At 37.8% G+C, this 9,716-nt stretch overlaps 2 protein-coding genes across 4 annotated transcripts; one reads left to right on the top strand and one right to left on the bottom strand.

The window, feature by feature from the left end:
• The first annotated feature begins 350 nt into the window (after positions 1-350).
• Positions 351-2,089, top strand: LOC121946115 (myelin-associated glycoprotein-like). Of its 3 annotated transcripts, XM_042490556.1 has the most exons (4): positions 351-667; positions 770-811; positions 894-1,271; positions 1,474-2,089. In XM_042490556.1, the coding sequence occupies exons 2-4, from the start codon at positions 772-774 to the stop codon at positions 1,749-1,751; spliced, it is 696 nt and encodes a 231-aa protein (XP_042346490.1). In that variant the 5' UTR covers positions 351-667; positions 770-771; the 3' UTR covers positions 1,752-2,089. The 3 variants fall into 3 exon arrangements, with proteins under 3 accessions (XP_042346490.1, XP_042346489.1, XP_042346488.1); XM_042490555.1 differs by having other exon boundaries at positions 351-811; XM_042490554.1 differs by having other exon boundaries at positions 355-1,271.
• A 981-nt stretch (positions 2,090-3,070) lies between these two features.
• On the bottom strand, positions 3,071-7,311 carry LOC121946099 (sialoadhesin-like). Its single transcript, XM_042490531.1, has 9 exons — positions 7,189-7,311; positions 6,639-7,001; positions 5,509-5,799; positions 4,853-5,104; positions 4,492-4,752; positions 4,288-4,378; positions 3,686-3,778; positions 3,517-3,589; positions 3,071-3,444 (listed from the first exon to the last, which is right to left on the bottom strand). The coding sequence occupies exons 1-9, from the start codon at positions 7,235-7,237 to the stop codon at positions 3,409-3,411; spliced, it is 1,509 nt and encodes a 502-aa protein (XP_042346465.1). The 5' UTR covers positions 7,238-7,311; the 3' UTR covers positions 3,071-3,408.
• Positions 7,312-9,716: the final 2,405 nt, after the last annotated feature.

Genomic DNA, 9,716 nt, shown 5'->3' with positions numbered 1-9,716 from the left:
TCACATGACCCTTCAAACTGTGCCTGAGCAGTAAAGCTGTGAAATTTAGGAATGGAAATTCCCCCAGATTCAATTTCCTCAAAAGAAAATGTGGTTTGGTGGTATTTCCCTAAAAGAAAAAACAGACTGGCATAAAACTAAATTTGCATGTGGTTGTGTTTTAAATAAATGTTGCAACTAGTCTCTCCTCCTTGTATAAATCTTTTCTATTGCAGACTGTGCTGACCTTTCGTTTGAAATAAGAAATATCTGACAACATGTGATGGTCTTTAAACACAACAGTCCTTTGTTGATTCATCTTTTTAATTCATCACATGTTTTTGAGACAAACTGTAGCATTTGTGCGTTACTGGAACTCAGTGTTCTGTGGAATCTCTTTGTTATCATTTGTTGGTGAAAAACAGTGACAGAAGTAAAATGTTAAACAGAGGACAAACAAAAAGAAAGTAATCACATATTGCAACAACATCCACCCCCAAGAGCTTCTGCTGTAGCTGTTTAAACACTGACTCACATCACAAGCTCCCTGCTTTGTAATACATTTGATAACAATAGCAATTCTGAAGGGTGAAGCTAGACTATAAATATGACATCCAAAGACATGGCATAAATCTCACTCTACTGTCAGTAAAGGTTTTATTCAAACAGGTATTTAAAGGATTCAGAGGTGAGTGAAGTATAGATATATGTGCAAAAATACAACAGAGATGTGGTTTTATATGTTTTTCATTTGCTCCTTTTTACACTTAAACTATCGTTTCCTCATCAGCGATGGAGCTGAGGCGATGGGTCCCTTTTCTGTTGCTGCATGGTGAGTCTTAAATCCAACTGCTTTTGCATAAAATACTTCACCTTACAGATAATAATAAATTCATGCTCTTTCTTAATTTCAGTGATCCATGATGTCCAATCTTCTAGCAGCCAGTGGATTGCAAACGTACCAACAAAAATTCCTGTCCTGCATGGATCCTGTGTGGTTATTCCCTGCATCTACAATTACCCCAAGCCCATCTCCAAACAGCCCCTGAACAGGCGGACGGGTTACTGGATGAAAGGGAGAAAGGTTGTCTCAACCACTATCCCCAAATGGAAACTGCCTATGGAGTACAAAAAGCGAACCCAATTTTTGGGAGATTTGCAAGCACGCAACTGCACCATGTTGCTAGATGGCGTCAGGACGACTGATGTGGGCCCTTTCTACTTCAGGATCGAGATGCCACAATACAAAAGCTTCTCCTATAAAAGAAATGCAGTGTCCATTGATGTCATACGTGAGTATTATAGATGATTTTAATAATTTTAAGGTAGAATCATTGTATCATGGGGCGTCCGGTGGCTTAGTGGATTAAGCAGGCGCCCCATCCCCTCTCATCCCCTCTCTCTCCCCCTTTCACACTGCTGATCTGTCCTATCTAATAAAAGCAAAAATGCCAAAAAAAAAAAAAATAAATCATTGTATCATAAACTGTTCAGGTGAGCCACAGCCTCCATCTCTGTCTGTGAAGGTGAATGATCAAGTAACAGCCTCCTGCTCCGTGTCCCACGCCTGCCCAGTGATTCCCCCTCAACTATCCTGGAGCCGCTCAGGAATCATCACCCGACGTTCAAAGAGGTTGAACGTGTGGATGTGGGAAACAATGTCAACCCTGACTTTTCCCTTTCGACCTGCCGACGTCAACAAGCCGCTGAACTGCACAGTACAGTACAGAGGACGCAAGCAGGCGATGAGCTCCACGATTCTCAAAATATGATATAAGCCCATGTGCATGACCTAAATATCACCTTTTATTCGTTGGTAAATTAATTCATGCATCAAGAAGTTTCAAATCTGTAGTTAAATGTTTTACGACTCTAACATTTGTAAAAGTTTACTCTCCTTAGATATTGATATTTACTCTGATGTGGCATGATGACAGAAATATACTATTGGAACAAAGGTGAAAAAGTGAGTAAATTAACAAACACGATCAGTTTTAGTTAACACCTCACTGCACACTGTAATGCCTTTTGCTCTGACATTCCCACAATTAGTTATTTACCATCTACTGTTTTGGTGTGTTTTAATGTTTAAGGTCTCTGTCAATGTGATTTTTTATGTCTGTTTAACATTAAATATCATTTAAATGTCACTGCATTTTTGTGTCTTCATTGTTTTAATTAATATCATTGTGTAAAAACAGGAGTATAAAGTTTTGGGAAAGTTGACCCTTTTTAAGAACATCATACTCATTTAGGATATAATTTCAATGAACAAACCAGTTGTTTTGTAGAACTCCTTCACATTTTTCACATTCTAAAAAAAATCTCTTTCTCTGATTTTTTATTATTTGAATGCTAAAAAAAAGAGTTAAATTAGCTGTTAGCAAATAGCCTGTAAGCAGCTATATTTTGCTCTATGCTGTTTGTTTTGTTTAAATCATTTTTATACAGCAAAAAACAAAACTGCAGATACGGATGAAGGTGCCTCAGGGGCATTTTGTCCCTAACTACGAGTGGAGTGACTTGCTCCAGACAACAACCCACCCAAAAATGATATTATTTTAAAGATTAAAAAGATGCTTGGGCTGTTAATGGAGGAGTACTGTATATCCCAAAGTGAATTTGTGTTTATAGTTCATGATCGTTTGAGGTCTGAAGCTTGTGCCGTGGTGAGTGGTCAGTGTTAAACATGTGGCTGACGATCACTTCAGTAATCTTATCAATGAACACCTACCATGGTGACCAGCTTCCCCTTTTAACGTCCTGTTATTAAAATCAAGCCACACTAGAGTTTTTCTACATTGACCAGCACATTGTAATTTTCCTTTCAATACACTACAACTGTTTTGAGAGGCAAAATGCATTTGTGTTGATGCTTTTACAGCAGTGCACAAAAGGTCAAACCTTTACAGTTTAATTTAAGAGTCTGTGCTATTCAGCAGGAAGCCAGCATTTCAAAACATTTTGTATGAGTCATTCTGATAAAGAAATCATTTCTGCTGAAGAGGAAATTCAATGGGTGTAACTGCAGCAATAGGTGTTGCTACAGATGATGACAGATATTGTGTTAAAATAAGAGTTGTCAAACATATTTGCATGTAAAAAAACATTGAAGTTTAATAGTTTAATGGTGATTTTTCAGAATATATTTGCTACTGCTGATGAGACAAGAGACAGACTATATATATACATATGTATGTGTGTGTGTGTGTGTGTGTGTGTGTATGTGTGTGTAAATTACAGAATAATGCCATATATACAGAAATAGCTTAAAAGTGTATATATATATATATATATATATATATATATATATATATATATATATATATATATATATATATCAATACTGTTTGCACAGCTTTCTTGACCCACATTAGTTGGCCACCACACAGGGAGGCTGTGGCTTTTCCTCCGGTGAGTTCAATGCTGTTACATATTGGCGTATATTGCATCATCCCAGTCCGTCTGTGTAGGAAACACACTTACTTCACTCTCATGCATGGAAAAATGAGTGAATGAAGAAAAAAAATGTTTTACCTCCATGTTGCCATATACATGATCATTGGCATAGACGTCAGAACAGTGCACATCATCATAGCTCTTTTCTTTTCTGTGGACAGAATGTAAAAAAACAAACATGTTTTATAAGAAAGTATTATGCTTGGTTAGACAGTGACATTTCTGTTTAAATGGAGGTGAATGAAACCTTTTTGTTGCAGCATATTTAGGGAGTGCTACATCTTTGTAAGCCTTCGTGGAGCTCTCGGGAGGTGGTGTTGTATCCTCAGCTCTCCCCCTGCTGGCAGAATAAAGCTTCTTAATGTAGGAACCTGAAAAAAAACTATTGACATTTTTCGCAACCACCCATCAATGCAGACTCTAAAACTGAACACGTTATTATGCTCTACAATAATTTAGAGACTTTAGAGACTGGAATAAATTGAATATAATATGATAAGTATGTTTTCTTTGTTTTGTGAAACTACTTTATTCAGTGTGCCCAGCGATTTTAATCAACCGGTCTTTTTATTTCTGAAGAAATTCTAACTAAGAATGGTTTTAGATGGTTCAATCTGCAACTCACTGCTGGACTCGACCAAAAACCTCCTAAATCTGACCCTTCACCATTAAATATACTGCAACATGCATGACTTAAATGTACAAATGTATACATTATTTTACTTTATGTACACATTTAACTGACTCAGTCTATAGATTTGAATGCTATAGTAAAAAAAACACAACTTAAAAGAGAAACAATTTTCTACTCACTTTAAATGACATGACACATTTGCCATACAAACTTACCATTTCTTAACAACCTTCAAAGTTATTAAAAGCATCACCAAAATCCCACCAGCTCCACAGGCGATGACAATATAAAGATTCTGCATCTTACCTGTCCAAACAGGTAAGATATAATCAATATAAAATTGAAATCAATATAAAATTGAAGCTTTCAGTCTTCAGGTGTTTCTCATGCATTCTGAAAATTCTAAAAGTCGTGCTTACTGTTAACAGGTAAAGGCAGTGTAAGGTTTGCATTGCCCTCCGTGTTGTTTGCCAGACAGAAGACGACGTCAGAGGATCCAAACTCTGCCTGCAGAGTCCCGATGGTAAGGTAGCTGTGTTTCTCTACTGTGGTACTTGGCAGGACTTTGTCAGAAAGCATGAAATGAACCATGCTGGGAGGCTTGGACTCTGCAATGCACACACACTTTACTACATCTGCCTGTGAAGAGCAGGAAGAGGCCGTCTTAATCTCAGGACCGTCTGTAAGCACAAGAAATATAGTTATGACTTACTTTTATTATATATGTTTCAATTAAAAAAAGCTTGTTCTATTGTCACATCTCTTTGATTGGTTACTTACATAACACATTGAGCTGCACAGGGCTTGACTTGCGTCGTCCTATTGTATTGATGGCAGTACAGTACACAGCTCCTGTGTGTCTGGAGACGTTTGGCAGCACGTAGATGTCTCCTTGATACAGTTTGGCCCCAGTGTCATTATGCCACTGATAGCTGCTGGCAGGAGGGTGAGCATTGCTGGAACATTTCAGCCACACAGCTTCCCCCTCCTTTACATGTGACTTGTGTTCAACCTTCACATTCACTGGAGCATCTGCATAGAGAAATATATGGTGGAGTACATTTTGGGGGGCAGGTATCATGTAGAGATTTTTTTTTTTTACCATCTTTTACAGTAGTTTATCACGTTAGCACTAAAGACATACAACAATCAAGGCTGATGGAAATGTCATTAGTTTTTTCTTTGTGGTCATCATGAACTAAAGTGTAGAATGATAACAAATTTAGATCAGATGACAAAATTTCCTGTCCATCATGCAGCCAGCTCATCTGAGATAAATGACAATAAGGGACAGCATCTTTTTCCAGTGCACATAAATAGCTTACAGGATGACTACACATTTCCGTTTAAATCCCCTAAATCCAATCCACTGTATCTTTCCTAAAACAGAGTCTTTAAAGCATCAGCCTTTATTATGGCCACTATCATACACTCACAGTTTACTCTGAGGACCTTGGATGCTTTGTGGTGCTGCCCTCCCTTGTATGTTAAGGTGCACTGTAAAGGCTTGTTGTGATCGGCACTGGTAGGGTGAAAGGTCAGAGTAGATGTCGCTTTCCACTGGCCATTGTCAAGCAGCTGTGCTTGGAAATGTTTCTGTCCAGGGTGACTCCAGGTGAAGACAGGAGGAGAGTTGGGGCAGGAGTGAGACACAGAGCAGGACGCAGACACAGTTTGAGCCTCCACTAACTCGTCTTTCACAGACAAACTGACGGGATTTAGTTGATCTGTAACAACAAGGAAGATAGTGACAGGGAGCTATTGTACGGCAAACAAGGTGAAAATAATGACGTTATAACTTACATGTGGAAACAATGCATTAGTATGTGTCATACATATCATGTCAGCATTTCTAAAGTGACGTTCTGCACATGCTGAATTTGTCAACTGGAGGTTGCTTTTTAGCGAGACATTTCCAGCTGTCATTATGCAAGTTGATAGTCAAAGCAAGTGATTTAAGCCAAAAAAGTGATCTTTTCCTAAACATAACCAAGCGCTTTTTGTGCCTAAACATAACTGCCCGTTACTACAGAAATGCTGTAGCATAAAGAAATGCTAAGTTCCAATGTATTACAATAACATAGCCGGTGGGGACAGCTGGACATAGCTGGTGCCGTTTGGCCTCAATGTCATGAATCTGTCTAGAGAAATGAAACTCAGCTGTGTTTTGATCAAAGTTATTTAAGACAACGGGAGGGCAACCAGTTACAATAGCACAAATAAGGAACTGAGAATCAGACATTTTTTGACAATTGAAACCTAAATGACGACTGCTACCAGTAAGAGGACTTTGTTTGAGTTTATAGTTACAAATTCCACTTTTAAAGTTAAGACAGGTGAAATAAACCATGGAGGTAACACTGTTGTATCATTGAATAGTGTTCTTTGGATTCTTGACTGTTTTCACACATGTAATTTTACATCTGAAGTTGAAAAAGGCTACGATAACACAAGAAAAATCACTCCATGTTCACTGCAACACTGCAATTAAAAGGGAATTATAAGCAGGCAGTGCAAACATTAACTGTACTATCAAAGACTTCTTGTGAAAGCTGTTAATACTTACTAATCATTGTAATGGAGACTGCATTTTCTCTGTAAGAATACTTGTTGTAGTCTTTCATTTCAATCCTGAAATGAAAAGGCCCTTGGTCACTTTGTTGAAGGGGATCAATCTTCAGAGAACAGTTCTTCTGACTGACATCCCCCAGCAGCTGGGTCCGATTACGAAACTGCTGGATCACTTTTGACTCGTCTGGGTGATAAATGAGCTCATGTGACTCCTTGGCCCACATCCCAGTGAATTCAGTGATCCGTATGTTTGGATCTGGATAGTCAAACGAGCAGGGAATCACCACACAGGATCCAGGGAGACCTTTAATTGAGGATGGTACCTTCGCCTTCCAAGACGAGGCTTCAGTTTGAGTAACTGTAGTAAAATGCAGAGGAAAATGTGAAGCGATGCAAAGAGAGGCAAGAAGGACTTGAATTAAATAAAAAACAAATGCATTTAAAAGTTTAATTCTTGGCCTGAACAAAAACTAGACACAAAAAAGCTGTTTATATGCAGTTTATATGCATTTCTTATGAGCAAAAAACATTAAAGTGTAACGTACCTTTACAGCAAAAGCACACAAAACACAGAGCCACGGTGGAAGAATACATTTCGTCCTCTCAGGGTAAGACCTGCAAATGAAGTGACAAATATTTTCAGTCTTGTCAGGTGCCGCTGTCATTTCCCTCTGGTGAGAAATGACTTGTCTAGTTTCCATTCCACATTTAATACAGGACACATGCCCTGTGTTACACACAAAAACTCTTTTTCCCCCTTTTGTCTCATCAGGAATATATTGGGGAAGTCTATCATATTAATCATATATTTTTTTTTCAAAGCATGGCTTTGTCATAAGTCTTTGTCTTTGGGTAGTTGATTTATTTTAGTACTAAAGGCTAATTTCTTTTTTTTTTTGGTAAGATAATATCCCCCCTTTTTGAAAACTCCTTTATCTTATTTTATTATCTAAAAATGTTCAGAGTTTGCATTTCTTCCAGCAGTGGTTTAAAAATCCTGAGCTGTGGGTTTTCTCATTTGTGTGTTAGTTTGTAGAAAAAAAAAAAAAAAAGAGAAAGAAACAAAAATCTTATAGGCAGTTAAGGATTATAAGACAACAGAGAATTATTAGGAAATAAAAAGCCATGATGTGATGCATGCATGATGTGTGCCATGATGGTGTCTTTGTGTTGTGTGTCTTTCATTTGCATAAAGAGAACATGAAAAAAGCAGTGGCTAAACCTCAAAGGAGACCACAGTACTTTGACCCATTTTTGGACTAAAATTAAAGAACCACATATTTTTTATTGTGTAAAACTGAACTATTGATTCACTTCGCTTTGAGTTTTATTGAGGAAAATACACCTTTAGTTTTCCCTCGTCTCCTGTGTTTTAATTTAATCTGCAAATGGACTACTCTAATACAACTAACTGTAGCAACATCTCATAAACTCCAACATAAACACATTTATTCTCAAAACAATTAGGCTTAAAATACCTAAATTATGGACAACACTAATTTGCCTTACAGTGGAATTGTCACGGTGAGGTTGGATGATGACCCAAACGCACAACAAAAATGAGCTTTAATGTTTATAAAATGTCCACAAAAAACAAGCAGGTATGCAAAACCCAAAGTACAAACAAACTCAAATAAAAACCTGAAACCAACCAGAACCGCAGGGAAGAACTAGTGTAAAGACAGGAGCAAACAAAACAGAAGATCACAGAGAGGATTACAGGTTAGAATCACAGCAGGGATAACATATGAACTGACAAGGGACAAAAGGAAACACAGTATATGCACGGGGATATCATCAGGAGAATGACACACAGCTGGGGTAAGAGGGGAAAGGAGGGAAAGACAGGGATTGGCTAAATATTGAAGGTGTGACTGGGAACACAAGGGTGGAGCAAATAAGACTAAAACAGAACAGGTGTGCAGGGAAGACTAACAGGGACGGACAAACCAGAATGATAAAAGTCAGATGAAACTAATCAGGGAAATAATGCAGAAAGTAATGCAGCGTTCCAGACAACTCAGAATTCAAGATTTTCTGACCCCCTACTTGAAAAAGTACAACCGCCACTCAAAGTCAAAGTTTATACTTGTGAACTCTGGGGCAAATCAGCGTGCCCCTACGTCAGTGGTCTGACGTCACACAACAATGGCAGCATCCATGGAGACCATTTATACATGTAAATTGATGTCAAAATATATCCCGATTATTATTAGGTATATAAAAATGCGGCAAAATAATAATAATTACGGCATCTGTTCCCTTATGCATAGTTTTTCCTCTGAGGAGGCGGCCCCACTGACAGTGTAATTGTACATTATTAGACACCAAAACACCAGTTCCTCACTGTCTGTCTTTTTTTTTCTTTATCTTTGGTGTTGTGTGCCTGGAACGCTTGGAAGTTTGAAATTTCGACAGTTCCGACCTCTGACTTTGAATGGAACAGCATCATACGAGACGAGATGACACATGGGGAGCGACACCAAAAAATTAAACAGGAAACAGAATATGAGTAACTAGAAAACATAACAGAACCAAAAAGCAAAGTCCCCATTATAACAAAACCCAGGATGACAGAAATGTCCCCTTTGTTATATTACATGTTACTATGTACAACTTTGGTGTCATTTTCTTATAAATTATGGTGCATTATTTGCACAGGCTCTGTGTGAATACCTTTGTTCTTTAATGTGAATAAAAACAACAAGAAAGGAAGTGACTAAACCTCAGAGGAGACCACAGGAGTACAATTACCTATTTTTGTAGTAAAAACAAATCAAAAGACCCCACCAGTTTCAGCAGGTTAAACATATTTATCCAACAAGCTTGCTTACATGTTAATAATATGCTTTAGAGAAATGACTTCAAAATACCCTGTCAGTGTGCTAAGAATACAATGATATAAAATACATGTTTTGCAAAGATGAAACATTTTCTTGAACAGCAAGTGCTGACTGAAAGCAATGACATGCAAATACTTTGAAAAATCCACACAGGTTTCAAATGATACCTCTTTGTCGCTCATTTTTTAACAGGAAAATTACATGCACTCTACCTTAAACTGTGTGTGTCA

Source organism: Plectropomus leopardus, chromosome 7, assembly GCF_008729295.1.
Source record: "Plectropomus leopardus isolate mb chromosome 7, YSFRI_Pleo_2.0, whole genome shotgun sequence".
Lineage (NCBI taxonomy): Eukaryota > Metazoa > Chordata > Actinopteri > Perciformes > Serranidae > Plectropomus > Plectropomus leopardus.
Note: the sequence above shows the minus strand (reverse complement) of the source record. Positions and strands in the feature narration are given on the sequence as shown.

Excerpts from the sequence above, each read along its gene's own strand:
- LOC121946115 (XM_042490554.1), top strand. The coding sequence starts at position 809 with ATGGTGAGTCTTAAATCCAACTGCTTTTGCATAAAATACTTCACCTTA. Across the intron at positions 1,272-1,473 it reads AGTGTCCATTGATGTCATAC|GTGAGCCACAGCCTCCATCT; the intron begins GTGAGTATTATA and ends TAAACTGTTCAG.
- LOC121946099 (XM_042490531.1), bottom strand. The coding sequence starts at position 7,237 with ATGTATTCTTCCACCGTGGCTCTGTGTTTTGTGTGCTTTTGCTGTAAA. Across the intron at positions 4,379-4,491 it reads ACTGCCTTTACCTGTTAACA|GTAAGATGCAGAATCTTTAT; the intron begins GTAAGCACGACT and ends CTGTTTGGACAG. Across the intron at positions 3,779-4,287 it reads TTGAAGGTTGTTAAGAAATG|CAGGGGGAGAGCTGAGGATA; the intron begins GTAAGTTTGTAT and ends TTATTCTGCCAG.